Source organism: Orycteropus afer, unplaced genomic scaffold (genome assembly GCF_000298275.1).
Source record: "Orycteropus afer afer isolate SDZICR_OR568_19922 unplaced genomic scaffold, OryAfe1.0 scaffold00005, whole genome shotgun sequence".
Classification (NCBI taxonomy): domain Eukaryota; kingdom Metazoa; phylum Chordata; class Mammalia; order Tubulidentata; family Orycteropodidae; genus Orycteropus; species Orycteropus afer.
The window spans coordinates 28,200,643-28,216,315 of NW_006921592.1; the positions used below are offsets into that span (position 1 = coordinate 28,200,643).

General features: G+C 38.7%; 1 protein-coding gene across 1 annotated transcript in view; it reads right to left on the reverse strand.

Moving 5' to 3' along the window:
• Positions 1 to 15,673, reverse strand: part of CDC14B (cell division cycle 14B) — a 118,224-nt gene that overhangs the window by 26,541 nt on the left and 76,010 nt on the right. Inside the window, exon 5 of the mRNA XM_007939232.1 lies at positions 11,368 to 11,444. Coding sequence (XP_007937423.1) covers positions 11,368 to 11,444 — 77 coding nt within the window. The remainder of the gene's footprint in view (positions 1 to 11,367; positions 11,445 to 15,673) is intronic.

Below are 15,673 nucleotides of genomic sequence, written 5' to 3' on the forward strand. Positions count from 1 at the left end.
CACTCCTCGGAAGGAAGGTTGGGCAATCCTACTTCCGTAGTGATACTGCCTCGGAAACCCAAGGAGGGGTCGCTATGAGTTGGGGCCGACTCGACGGCACATAACAACAACAACATATAGCAGAAGGAGCTCTGGTGGTACAGTGATGAAAGCACTTGGCTGCTAACCAAAAGGTTGGCAGTTTGAACCCACCAGCAGCTCTGCAGGACAAAGATGAAGCAGTCTGCTTCTGTTAAGACATGCAGCCTTAGAAACCCTACGGGGGCAGTTCTACTCTCTCCTATGAGATTCATAGGGTCGCTATTCATAGGTCATCAGAATAGACTCAATAGTAGTACGTAGGTTTGGAACATACAGCACAAGTCCAATAAATGGTTCTTGATTTAAAAAAAGACAAAGACTAAATCAAAGACTGAGGCTTGAGTTCAAGTGTGGATTGGAAACAATGCCATTTTTTGTTTTGTAATGTTCTTAATTTAGAAGTTTCTCTTCCAAGAGCTAGAAAAAGCCTCTATCCAGTAAGAAGAGAAAGACTGTACCAATAACTTATTGGCAATATTCAGGAAGGAGAATTAAAATGACCTTTAGCACTGATTCTCAAAGTGTGGTCCCCAGAACAGCAGCATCAACATCAGCACAACTTGTTAGAAACGCAAACTCTTAGGCCCTGCCCTGCCAAAATCTACTGAAATCAGACTCTGCAGGCAGGGCCAAGTAATCTGTGTTTGAACAAGTAATCTGTGATTGTGACCTGTGCCTAATTTTGAGAACCACTGACTTGTAGAATTAAAATGAATACTTATTTTAGAGAATAATTTTTCATCCTGTTCTCCCCAATTAACTATTATTATCTTCTTAACCTACTGATACTTCTTGTTCTATCAAGTTAAAAGCATGTTGACTCAGTCTTTGAGATAACTTGATGCATTTATATATGTATTTTTTGATAATCCACTACGGGTTAAGCAGTGGTCTAGTAAATGATGATTCAAGTAGCTTTGATCTAAAGCTCTTAAACTAAAGGTTTGCTTCATATATTACACTATATGAAAAGACAAGAATCTGTTTTTTAATTCACTCATGTTTACTTCATTACCACCACCAACTTTAAACACATTCATACCTTTTCCCCCACACACCCCCATACTCCACCCCCCTACTACCCAAGCAATCAGGCCTCTTCATATTGTCAGAATAAAGCTACAAATGTGGATACAAGGCTTCATACTGAGAAAAAACATCACTAATATCATTTAATAAACTTGGAAAAGGAGATGAGAATTAATGAAGAGGTATTATTTAGAAACTGTAAAACAATGTGAAATATTAATTTAAAAAAATAATAGCTTTCATAACAGCTAAACATTGCAAGAAACCCAAATATCATCCAAAGAAAAATGGACAAATACATTGTGCTATATACTCATAGAACGGATTGCTACAAAAGTAACTGAAAAAGAATGAACTACTGATACATGCCACAAAATAGATACATCTCACAGACATTTTGTATTAAAGAACCAGATACCAGCTCTCCCAAATATATACTATATGATTCCGCTTACCTGAAGTTCAAAGACAAGGAAAATTAACTGATGGTGCCAGAAGTCACAGATAGAAATGAGTACTGATTGGAAAGAGGTAACAGGTAACCTTCTAGGGAGATGGCTATGTTCTATTCTTGAACTACATGAGTTAATTACATATAAATATGGAAACTTCCTAACTGTACACTAAAGATTAGTATTTTTATATGTAATTTTATTTCAAATTTTTAAAAATGCATGCTCAAAAAAAGGTAACTAATGGGCAAATTAGTTAAGATTAGTGCTTTTATTGTATGCAAGTAATAGTTCAATTTAATTTAATAAAAAAAAAATGTCCAACAAATGTTACCTAAAGGCCAGGCACTGTCTTTTATATGCACAATGTCATTTAATCCCTATAATCTTGTTGTTGTTGTTATGTGCTGTTGAGTCAGACCCGACTCATAGCAACCCTCCTTGGGTTTCTGAGGCAGTATCACTATGGAAGTAGATTGCTCATCTTCCTTCCGAGGAGTGGCTGGTGGTGGGTTTGAACCACCAGCCCTCTGGTTAGCAGTCAAATGCCTTAGGCACTATGCTACCAGAGCTCCTATAATCTCATTAGGTAGACACTATTGTAATTCCTATTTACAGACTAGAAAACCAAGGCTCAAAGAGGTTTATAGATTTCTTAAGACCCACAAATACATTAGTGACACAGCTGAGAGTTAAATTCCATCTGTCTAACATCAATAGCCTAATAACTAGTAACACCATCTGTCAAGAAAAAAGAAAAAGATTCTTACAGGTAATAGCAAATAGAAAATATCTTTCTTCTTAAGAATGACCCTAAAGTATCACACAAATGTTGAATTACACTTTATACTATTTTTTCAGTTGTTGTTGTTAGGTGTCATTATAGCAACCCTAGGTACAACAGAACAGAACACTGTCCAGTCCTGCACCATCCTCACAACTGTTGCTGTGCATGAGCCCATGGTTGCAGCCACTGTGGCAATCCATCTCATTGAGGGTCCTCCTTTATTGCTGACTCTCCACTAAGCATGATATTCTTTCCCAGGGACTGGTCCCTCTTGATAATATGACCAAAATACACCTTAGTCTTCAAAGTGACATCGTTGCTTTTCAGTAATATTTTAAACCAGTGATTGTGATAATAATTATACTGTTTGATAATTTTCATGTCATGTTGGATCACTTTTATTTGGAAAGCGCACAAAAATGGCTCTCTTCTGGTCAGTCGGCCAAGTAGATGTCCTCCAAAATCTCTTGGCATAAATGAGTAAACACTACATCCAAACATCTCAATCGGCATTCTGTCAATTCCTGGAGCCTTGTTTTCTGACATTATCCTCAGTGCAGCTTGGGCTTCTTCTTTTAATAGTTCTTGATCATAGGCTACCTCCTTCTGTTAGACTGGATTCTCTAGAGAAGCAAAACTAGTAAAGCTTATAGAGAGAGAGAGAGGAAGGGAAATTTAACTTTGGAAAACGGCTCACACACTTATAGAAGCTGGCAAGTCCCAAGTTCTTGGATCATATGTCAAGCTGGAGGCTTTTCCCAACTCAGGCAGCTGCAGGGGCTGACAAGCTTAAGGTTGACAGTACACCGGCTGCTGACACTAACAAATGACGAATCCAAGATCTCCAGACTGAATTGTGGATTGTTCACTCACGGACAGTTGTAGGCAGCACAACAGAATCCCGATCCACAGAAGAGTGTCTCTTTTCCCAGGATGTCCATAAATATACCAGAAGCAGGCCACATCCCTAGGGAAACTCCCTTTCAACAGATTGGCTGCTCAGAACATACACATCTAATCCCACCATGGGAACAACCCACATCACAATTGCTTAAACCACACAGAATTGTAGTCCAGCCAAGTTGACACACAGCTCCAACTATCACACTCCTTAAATGGTTGAACACTGACCAATATTTTTTGACACAATGACTCTATATATTCCTGCCATCTTCTTATTTCCTGTGTAATTCAACATTTTGCCCATAGAATCCTTCAATATTCCAACTCAAGGCTTGGACTTTTCCTTCAGTTCTTTCAGCCTGAGGAATGTCAATCATGCTCTTCCCATTTATTTCCTAACTCCAGGTCTTTGCACATTTCATTATAATAATGTGTCTTCATGAACCACCCTTCAATATTCTCTGTTCATCTCTTTCACGTCATCATTTCTTCCATTAGCTTTAGTTACTCTCCGTTCAAGAGCAAGTGTGGTTAAGTTAAAGCTGTGTGTCAATTTGGCTGGGCCGTGATTTTGAGCAGCTTGGCAAGTGGATGTAGTTATTTCTCCACAATGAGATTGGACATTGTATAATCATCTCCAAGGTGGAATATGCTGTGAACAGTTAATCAGTTGAAGGAAAGCTCCCTTCAGGGTGTGGCCTCCTTCCAGTATATACTGAAAGAATCCTGAGTTTGGTTTAGTCTTAATCTCCAGTTCCTAGATTTGAACCAGTGGCCTTGCCTGTTGCCTACTTATCTTGGGATTGTTGCCTCCAAAGCCTCTGAGCTAATAATCTACCAATTTACCTCCTGATCTTGGATTTACCAGCCTCAGCAGCTAGGAGCTATGTGAGTCTGGGGAAGCCGCCAGCTTGCTCCAGTGGACCTGGAGGCAGAGCTGAAGGTCAAGGTCAAGAAGCCTCCACTTAGTTCCTAGAGCAAGCACTCTGAATTCGGTCTTAGCCTCCTAAACTGTATGAGAAAAATTTCTGATTGTTAAAACCATCCACTTTTGTTATTTCTTCTATAGCAGCACTAGAAAATGAAGACAGCAAATTTCAGTCTCTTTTGACATTCATTTTGGTCTTCTCTTTCTTTCCTACCTTTTTAATTACCTTTTGCTTTCTTCATTTATGATGTGTTTGATATCATCCTACAACTGATGTCCAAAGCATCAAATCTATTTTTTAGATGGTCTCTAAATTCAGGAGGGATATATCCAAGGTCATTATTTTGGCTCTCGTGGACTTGTTTTAATTGTCTTCAACTTCAAGTTGAACTTGCATATGAGCAGTTGATGGTCTGTTCCACAATCAGGTCCTGGCCTTATTCTGGCTTAAAGATATTGAGCTTTTCCATCACCTCTCACCACAGATGCAGTCAATTTGATTCCTGCGTACTCCATGTGGTGAAGTCCATGTGTATAGCTGCCGTCTGTATTGTTGAAAAAAGGAATTTGCAATGAGTAAGTCATTGGTCTTGCAAAATTCTGTCATGCGATCTCCAGTCTTATTTCTGACACCAAGGCCAAATTTTCCAACAACTGGTGATTCTACTTTGTTTCCAACTTTTGCATTCCGGTCACCAGTGATAATTAACATATCTTGACTGAACGTTCAATCAATTTCAGACTGCAGAAGTTGATAAAATATTCAATTTTGTCATCTTTGGCTTTGGTGGTTGATGGGTAAATCTGAATAATGGTAGTATTAACTGGTCTTTGTAGGCATACAAATATTATGCTATCACTGACGGCGCTGTACTTAGGACAGATCTTGAAACATCATATGTGATGATAGAATGCCATGCCATTCCTCTTAAAACTGTCATTCCCAGCATAGATCATGTGGCTATCTGATTTAAAACTAGTCCGTTTCAGCTCACTGATGCCTAGGATATCAATATGCATCCCATTTCATTTTTGACAACTTCCAATTATCCTAGAATCATACTTCATACATTCCATGTTCCAATTATTAACGATGTTTGCAGCTGTTTCTCCTCAATTTGAATTGTGACATGTCAGCAAATGGAGGTCCCGAAAGCTTTACTTTATCCATATCATTAACGTTGGTTCTACTCTGATGAGGTAGCTCTTTCCCAGTCGTATTTTGAGTGCCTTCTGACCCAAGGGGCTCATCTTCCTGCACTGTATCAGACAATGTTTCCAGGCTATTCATAAAGTTGTGCAGTAATGTATCAGACAGTGTTTCTCTGCTATTCTTAAGGTTTTCCCTGGCCAATTCTTTGAGAAATGGATGGCCTCTTCCATCTTCGTAGTCGATGTCAGTCTGTAAGCTGTGTTAAATCCTGTGCACCATGTGCAACCCTGCTAGTGTTTGAAACACCAGTGGCACAGCCTTAAGCTGCACAGCAACACACAAGCCACCACAGTATGACAAACTGACAGACAAGTTCATCTCCCTTAGCTGTTCAAAATCTCTCTGCCCTCCCCTTACCTGGATCCTGCCTCTTTGTCCTCCCCTGCATTCCCTCCCTTTCCTGCCTCTGGGGTGGGGCCTGTCTTCTTTGCCTTACCTGGATCCTGCTGCTTTTGTCATCCTGGGCATTCCCTCCCTTTCCTGCCTCTGCGGTGAGGCCTGTCTCCCTTCCCTTACCTGGATCCTGCTACTTTTGTCCTCCCCGCATTCCCTCCCTTCCCTGCCTCTGGGGTGTGGTGTGTCTCCCTCCTCTTACCTGGATCCTGCCACTTCTGTCAACCCACAATTAGCAATATGGTATTGGCAGTTGTATTTACTCTATGCACTTGAAATGGTAAGGATAAAAAGACTATTTCTTTCAAAATATTAAAGCCAGAATTAATTACTTCTGACTGGCCTGTTTTCTAATTAGAAAGTTCTTACTTTTCTATGGAAGAATAAAATATGGTAAAGTATCATACTTTTACTGTGGTTGAAGTTTTAAATTTTCAATTTTGAATAGGCCAATACTTTTGTGTTGCTGTCATTATGTGCCATAGAGTAGGACCCAACTCCTAGAGACCCCTCCTTGGGTTTCCGAGGCAGTATCACTACGGAAGTAGATTGCCCAACCTTCCTTCCGAGGAGTGGCTAGTGGTTTTGAACCACCAGCCTTCTGGTTAGCAGTCAAGTGAGAATATGAAATGTGATAAAATCATATTGTATTATTAGACTTATAATAATGTGATCTCTTAATTTTTGTAAATACAATAAACTACTACTAAAAAAAAAAAGAACATATATTTATAAGCCCACATTCTTTAGCTATTTAATTCAATAGATATCAAATTCCTGTTAAAAAAAACAAAAAAGGTACTGCTGTGGAGTTGATTCCAACTCATAGTGACCATATAGGACAGAGTAGAACTGCCCCAGAGGGTTTCCAAGGTTATAAATCTTTACAAAAGAAGTCTACCACATCTTCCTTCTGCAGAGTGGCTGGTGGGTTGGAACCACCTACCTTTCTATTAGCAGCCAAGCAGTTTAATCAATGGACCACCAGAGTTCCTTTCAGATTTCTATAAAAGCCTCTAAAATCTTCAAATTTCCATATATTTAATTCATTGATTTCTGTTATGAGTCATAAGCTGTTTACAAGAAGTTCACAGTAAAATGGCACCAGTTCACAGAAAACACTCTGAGAAACTAGTTTGGATAAATTACCTATCTGGTGTCTATGAGTGATACTCAAACTTCATAAACCTGAACTGTCTCTAGGTAAATCTTGTTCTTTTAAAGCATTATTGAGTGATGCTCCAGAACCACAAGTAACTAACTACATTTCTCAAGGAGAAACTTTTAACTATTTTAAACACAGTTATGGCAATAAACAATCTTCTGGGTTTCTGGTTGTGTTTTTTTTTTTTTTTTTTTTTTTCCTTCTTTATAATTTATTTTTGTTGTGGTGGTTGTGAATATACACAGCAAAATAAACCAATTCAATAATTTCTACATGTGCAATTCAGTAACACTGATTATATTCTTTGAGTTGTACACCAACCTCTCCCTTCTTTTCTGAGTTGTTTGTCCCCCATTAACATAAACTTACTGTCCCCTAAGTTTGTTATCCACTCTCCAGTTGTTGTTGCCAGTTTGATCCCAAAAAGATCTTAACAGAGTATAATGCTCAAGACAGACATTCTTTTTTTGTGTATGTGTGTCATTTGTGTGAAAGCTTACAGAGTAAACTGGTTTTCCATTCAACAGTTCACACACATTTTGTTTTGTGATACTGATTGCAATCCCCACAGTGTAACAGCATTCTTCCCAACTCCTCCCTATGGTTACCATTTCCTCAAGTCAGATATTCTTGACTAGTTAAGTTAAACTACTGTTCAGCTTTAAGAAGACTTCAGGGATATTTTTGGTTTAAAGACAGTTTCAGGGTTTCGTAGAAACTTCTTGATTCCAAAGTCCAGATCCCATGAAATTTGAAATTCTGTTTTGCATTTTCCCCCTTCTTCGATAGAATCTGATCAAAACATTCAATTATGGTAGATGGGCACTACCCAGTTCTTCTCATCTCGAGACAAAGGAGGCAATTGGCCACACATTTCATTTCCTTCTCCTCTTCCTGATTCTCTTTCTTCCTCTGTAGCTCCAGGCTAATTGAGACCAACTGTTGCACTGGACACTTGAATGGCCACTTTCAAACTTTTAAGAACCCTGGAATTAAGTAACAAACTAAGGGATGGAACAGAAGCACCAAGCACATTATTAGGCCAATTAACTGGAATGTCCAAGAAACCAAGACCCTAAACCTCCAAAACAAAGAACCAAATCCCATGAAGTGTTTGGCTGTACATAAGCAGCCTTAGTACCCTTTTTTGGTCATTTTGTCAATTTATCTTATCATACAGCTTTTGCCAATTCAACATTTCACAAGTATACAACTAGTTGACAGCAATTACAATAACTAGCTGTGCAAACTTACCATTAATGTGATTTTTCCATCACTATAAACTGAATCTCAGTACTCCATAAGTGATAGCTCCCCCTTCTCCCTCCCTCCTGCCCCTAAAAAAACAAATTCAGTGTGGTCAAGTTCCAACTCATAGCGACCCCCTCCTTGGGTTTCCAAGGTGGTATCTCTACGGAAGTAGATTGCCCAGTCCTCCTTCCAAGGAGTAGCTGGTGGGTTTGAACGACCAGCTTTGTGGTTAGTAGTCAAATGCCTTAGGCACTACACCACCAGAGCTCCTGCTCCTAGTAACCCGTAACAAACTTTTGTCTCCATATATTTGCCTCTTTTTGTCTTTTTATTTAGCTGAGGTCATACAGTATTTGTCCTTTAATGATTGACTTATTTCATTCAGCATAATGTCTTCCAGCTCCATCCATATTGCACCATGCATCAAGATTTCATTTCCCTTACTGGCTGGGTAGTATTCCATTGTATGTATGTACCACATTTTTTTTTTTTAAGTCATTCATTCATTGATGGGCTTTAGGCTGTTACAGTGAACACTGGTGTACATGTGTCTGTATGAGTCTCTGCTTTGAAGTCCTTTGGGTATATATGCCTACAAGTGGAATTTGCTGGTTCATATGGTAGTTCTATTTTTAGTTTTTTGAAGAACCACCACACTGTTTTCCACAAAAGCTGTACCATTTTTTTTTTATTCACACCAGCAACTGATAAAGGGTTCCAATTTCCCTACATTCTCTCCAACAGTCATTATTTTCTATTTTTGTGTTTGTCTTAGCCATTCTAGTAGGAATGAAATGGTATCTCGTTGTGGTTTTGATTTGCATCTCTCTGATGGCCAATGATGTTGAGTATCTTTTCATGTGCTTAGTGGCCATTTAAATGTGCTCTGGTGAAATGTCTATTCACTTCCTTTGTCCATTTTATGATCAGGTTATTTTGTCTCTGTTGTTACTGAAGTTTTATATATATTTCCCAGATGGCAGTTTGTCTTTTCATTTTTTTTTGACAGCACTCTGATGTACAAAAGTTTTTAATTTTTATGAGGTCTTATTTATTTTGTCTTTCCTATTTGAGCTTTTGTTATTAGATAATCCACTGTTATAACCTAGACCCTAAAGCCTTGTCCCTGCATTTTCTTCTAAGAATTTTATGGTTTTAGTTCGCACAGTTAGCTCTACAACCCATTTTGAATTTTTTGTTGGGAAATCTAATTTTCATTTTTCTGCAGGTGGAAATCTAATTTTTCCAATACCTTTTATTAAAGGGAATTTTCTTTCCCCACAAATGGATTTAGTATCCTTGTCAAAAATCAGATGACCATAGATGGATGTGTGGATTTATTTCTGGACTTTCAATTCTATTCCATTGGTCTATGTGTCTGTTATACCACCAGCAGGCTGTTTTGATTACTGTAGCTGTATAGTATGTTTTTAAAATCAGGAAGTGTAACTCCTCGCACTTTGTTCTTCTCTTTGCTCAACACTGCTTTAGCTATTTGGGACCTTCTGTCATTCTGTATAAAGTTAAGACTGGTAACGATCTGTTTTTGATAGCTGTATTTGAATGAATGCAAAACTTCTTTTTTCCACATCAACAGATCCTTAAATGGATTGTGTAAAACCGTGAGCTTATTCATATTTTAGGATCTTGTGTTACAAGCTGCAAAATGGCACTATTATAAGGATTACCATTATAAGTAAGAGTCCTGTAGAACAAAATCATACTGTTTATCAAGAGATGGCCAATGTGCCTGTCACTCAGGAACCACAAATACATGCATTTGTATGGTGGCAGTAATATCACAGGTTAAGGAGAATGAAGTGCTCCCCAGTTTAGAAAATAACTTTTACCTCCTCTTCTTCTCTTCCTACATAAAATAACAGAATACTTAAGATAATCCATGAAAAAAGAGTGATCCTGGGTTCAAAGTAATTCTTACACTTTGCTAAATCAACTAATCAACAGTCTATAGAGCAATATTATTACTAAACTCTGTAACAAATCTCTATTTCATGAAGTAAATCTATGGGAGGTTCTACGAAGTCATTTATAAAAAGATTCTGCCTTTGCTAGGGAGAACTACCAAATGCTCATCCACAATGAGGCTGACTTCATAACCTTTACATTTTAAAGGCAAGACCATACTTTCAAAATCAGGCATTAGAGGTATATGGAACAATCCTAAACGATCAACTAATTCTGTGAATGGAAGAAAAATAAAATATTTAAATTATCAATATAGTATGCAACAAGAAAAACTTCACACATTTATTTTGATAAACATAGAGAGAAACTTACAGAACTCAAATTTGATTTAAAAAAAATTTTTTTTCCAAAATACCACCAACACAATCATACAGTAAGTGTTAGAGGAGGATGTCATCATTTATGTAAAGACATTACTTATCTGTGATATTTATGACACAGTAGTTTGACTGGTTTTTCTGGTAGTGGTGCTGTATTAATCTAAGGCACCTGAATGCTAACCAGAAGGCTGATGGTTCAAACCCACCAGCCACTCCTCGGAAGGAAGGTTGGGCAATCTGCTTCCGTAGTGATACCGCCTCGGAAACCCAGGGAGGGGTCGCTATGAGTTGGGTATGACTCGACGGCACATAACAACAACAACAACATAGCAACAACAACAACCCACTATCTCTGCTGCTTGTGTCCCTAGGAAAAAGGGCATAGTTTTTATCCCAGAAGTTAAATTAAGCCATCATTGGGAAAACTTTTATTTCTAAATAAATTCAAATACCTCATTTGTAATTTTGAGTATCGTAAATCCAGGATTCTCAGCTGATTACAAACCTTAATTTTTATCTATGGCAGTGGTTCCTGACCAGGGGCAATTTTGCTCCCCAAGGAGTGATGTTTGGCAATGTTTGGAGGTATTTTTGGTTTTGAAAATTGGTGTCTACGTGTATGTTACTGGCAGTCTAGGGGACAGAGGCCATGAATGCTGCTACACATCCTACTATGTACATAATATAGTTTCCCATAACAAAATGTCAATAGTGTTACTGTTGAGACACCAAGGTCTGTAATATTATTTGTACTCCTCCTAAAATGACTATTTAGTACATCTTCTTTATTCAGAAACAAATGCCAAGATATTTCCATTAAAGGCCTCATTAAATGAGTCTACTACATTCTTATATTTACCTGAATGGAATATAAGATGTATCTCCAAACATTAATATTCTATATGCTTCTTCTGGAGTTCTCCCCAAATATAAAACCTACATATGAAAAGAGGAGAAAAATAAAATTTTATATTTAAATAAAATATAGTGCAGTGTTATGAAGTAAGTTTTATACAATTTAATTGGTTAATCTTGGCTATCTAGAAAATATACTCCTGTTTTAGAAATATACTGGTCACAATCAAAAGCAACATATACTTTAATTCATTAAGATATTCTGAATAATAATATGGCCATTTATTTTGAATCAAAAATATTTATGACAAATAATCTACTTCTTATGAGAAAACATTAGGTTTAAAAAATTCAGTTCCTAGCCAAAGTTTATGAAGTGGGACAGTGATTTTACTTTTACAAAACCTATCAAGATTTCGGATGAATTTCCAGATGCAAACACCACACTGTGGACCACAGCTCACCTTAAAAAAAGGTTTTATTACAACGTAAGTCTTAATTTATATCATTTTTCACACCAGTTGTTATTCTGATCACATACCTTAATGACATACTTAATGAGTAAAAATTTGTAATTTGATTTACATATCCACTATAAATAAATTGCAACTTTGAAAAGTTTTAAAAGTAGACTCTGCAACTAATTGGGATAAGCCCTGGATTAGGCGGTACCAACTTCTTTAACCAGTAGCAATCAGGAAGGAGAAACAGAAGAAATGTAAAGTCATACTCATCCCCAAGTTCAAAAGGAAAATAATTCACCCAATGCTAATGCACTTGAAGGTGGAATGTGATGTTATCAGGATTATTAATTACTACAATGTACAAAAAAGTAAGTCTTCAGAAATACCACCACAACTTAAATAAAGCCTTTGTTACAAAATATGTGAATGAAGGAAGAAAATCAAAGGCATCTGGAAACAATTAGTCCAAGAATAAGATGGACCATTAGGATCTCAGCCCTCATAACTCCAAGACCAGAAGAACTAGATGATGCCTGGGTACCAATGCCAAGTGCTCAGAAAGGGATCAAAACTGGAGATCCTGGATAGAGTAGGAGAAAAAATGTGGAGCAAAATTCAAAAACACAAAAATGACCAGAATTACTGACTGGATAAATACTGGTAGAACCCCTGAGACTATGGTTCTGGGTTACCCTTCAGGCCTAGAAATGGACTTACTCCCATGGATTGGCTCTCAACCCAACAGTAGAGGCCTACATGTGGAACACCTACCCCAGGGCAATGCACACACCTACTCTAGAGAGATGCAGCCCTTAGAGCAATCAGCCATGAAACAAGAGAGGAGAAGCATTCACATACAGCGAAAGCTGGAGAGACAGGAATGCATAGTTATGAAGGGCATAGGGAGGGGGTAGTCACAGGGATGGGAGGGGAGGAGAATTTATGGTTGGGGATGGTAATGGGGCATGAAATCAAATGTGCATGAACTGTTGAATATAGAACAAATTTGCTTTGTAAATTTGTACCCAAAGCACAATTATATATCTATATCTATATGAATGAAAAAACAGTTAAACATTAACTTAAGTGATATTTTTAATCATTGTTTAAAGAACAATTTCTGGCTAAAAACAGGGACAAAAAATCTGAAGAAAAGGCATCCAAGATCTGTGGTTGTTGCTGTTGTTATTGTTATATGCTGTCGAGTTGGACCCGATTCATAGCGACCCCTCCTTGAGTTTCCGAGGCAGTATCACCACGGAAGTAGATTGTCCCATCGTCCTTCTGAGGAATGGCTGGTGGATTTGAACTGCCAGCCTTCTGATTAGCAGATTCAAGACCTAGTCATCCACAAACATTAACTGAGGAAATTGGGGATATAGTGAGGAGCAAGAGAGATAGGGAGAAGTCAGGCAGAGACAGTCACAAAAAGTAGCAAAACTGTGAGAAGTTCTATGAAGGAAACCAAATTGTACCTTAAACAGGAACTGAGTTAACTCTGACTTTAAAGCAAAGAATCCCTTTTAATAACTGAGTTATGAGGAGTAAAGGAAGTTAACCAAAAAAAGAAAACTGAACCAAGCACGGTGTTGCCTATTCTCAGCACTCTTATTTCCAACATCTCTAAGCTCTAAAATACAGTAGTAGTAGTACTAACTATTACAATAGTAGCACTAACTATTGTTAGAGCAGAAATCTGAATTAGAAAGAATATCTCTAAGTTATAGCAGCCATTCATACCATGTTTCTTCAGAGGCCTTAGAAGAAAAAGTGAACTATCAAAATATGAAAATAAACTTAGCCAGGTTTGTGGGGGAAGGGGTGAAGCATAACGACCATTCTTCCACAAATCTTGCACAGCTAAACGTTTTCCAGACATATCCCAGGAAGGTAAAAAGAATAAAGCCTACTTACATTACTTTCACAAAATGAATAGCATGTCCAGTGTGGATGTCTGAACAAAATAAACATCTGGTGCATGAAAAGCTAACCCTGCATTAAATTCTACCCGGGCTACCTCTGTAGACCATCAAATAATCACAATTCCATTAGCTATCAAAGAATGTAACACACTAGGATTAAACTTTCCCTTTGAGTGGATAGACTGAAAAGGGAGATAACTGTAGCAAAGACCTGGGGACCTGTGGTGAAATGAGTTCCTTTATGGCCTTTTCCCTTGATTCATTAGAGAAAGAGCTTGAGATTTTCCCCATAAACCTTGAGGAGTTACCTTTGTCCTACGTTTCTACCCCAGAGGGTTTGTTACCTTCATCCAGGTTGACTGACATTTCCTGTGTAAACTATAAACAACTTGGTTTGATACTTTTTTCTGGAACTTGACTGCTAACCAGAAGGCTGGCGGTTCAAACCCACCAGCCACTCCTCGGAAGGAAGGTTGGGCAATCCTACTTCCGTAGTGATACTGCCTCGGAAACCCAAGGAGGGGTTGCTATGAGTCGGGGCCGACTCGATGGCAAACAACAACAACAACTGCCTCAGAAACCCAAGGAGGGGTCACTACGAGTCGGGTGGGTCCGACTCAGTGGCACATAACAACAAGGCTGCAGCCTGCCCTGTGATTGGTATGTACCTTGCAGGAACTGGTCAATAGACTATGAAAATGAAGTGCTTATAGCCTATCATGCAAATGAAATGTCTGTTGCATATAGAGAGGAGACTGATCACTTCAGTTCTGGCCCTGGTGGGAAGGCCATGCCTTGAAATTGATGAGAAGTTTTTGTATAAAAGTAGCCAACTCCACTGAGATTTTTCAGATAGGAAGAGAAGCAGAAGGAAGCAATGAGAGAGACAAGGCAAGCAATGTCCTAAAAGAACTGGGCTCAAGCACTGTAACACTTCAGACAGTGAGAAACCCAGAAAGGACCCAGCAGCAGACCTGGAAGCAACAGTCTGGGAAGGGTCCCAGCAGCAGAGACAGTGGCAAGAGACTGCAGAACAAGAGGAGACTGACCCTGAGGGGTCAAGAGGAAACCTGAAAGAGACGAAGAAGACCACGTAGCTTAGAGGAGCTGAGAGCTGTCCTGTAGTGAAGAAGGAAGATGCCTGTATGCTTTCTGATCCTGATACCAAGTTGTAGTCTACTGATCCTGACCCTGATGTACCCCATTACTTTCTTAATAAACCACTTAACTGTAAGTAGGTCTGTGAGTTCTGTGTGGCTACTGCAGTGGATTACCGAACCCAGCAGAGAAGCAGAGAGTGCTGTGGGGAGGATGGCTTGTTGGAAAACTGGTTAAAAAAAAGAAAAAAAAAAAAATTAAGAGAGGAGGTTATGTCTGACCCCCACTTCATAGGGATCAGACTTGGGCTGATCTTGATTATACCCCCTGAAGTTAGCCATGTTCTGACACTACAGTACCACCACCTGGGGAACTTGTTATGAATTTAAAATCCTAGATCACACCCTGGAGATTTTGATTCAGTTGGTCTGAGCTGAGGCTTGGTGACTCATGTCTTTAATAAGCACTCAGTTGCCTGAGAAGTACTGCTAAGGCAGAAAAAACACTTTCTTAGGCTCAGAAGAGCTGGTTTGCTCCAAGCTCAGCTGTATATTTCACTAGCTATGAGACTTAAACTTCTTTCTGAGAGTCAGGTTTTTGCTATCTGAAAAGTGGGAATACATATATACAGAATGTGCTCCATAAGAAAGAGGGTTTGGGGAATCCTGTTGTTGTTATGTGCCATCAAATCAGACCCAACTCATAGCGACCCCTCCTTGGGTTTCCAAGGAGGTATCACTATGGAAGTAGATTGCCCAACCTTCCTTCCAAGGAGTGGCTGGTGGGTTTGAACCACCAGCCTTCTGGTTAGCAGTCAAGTGCCTTA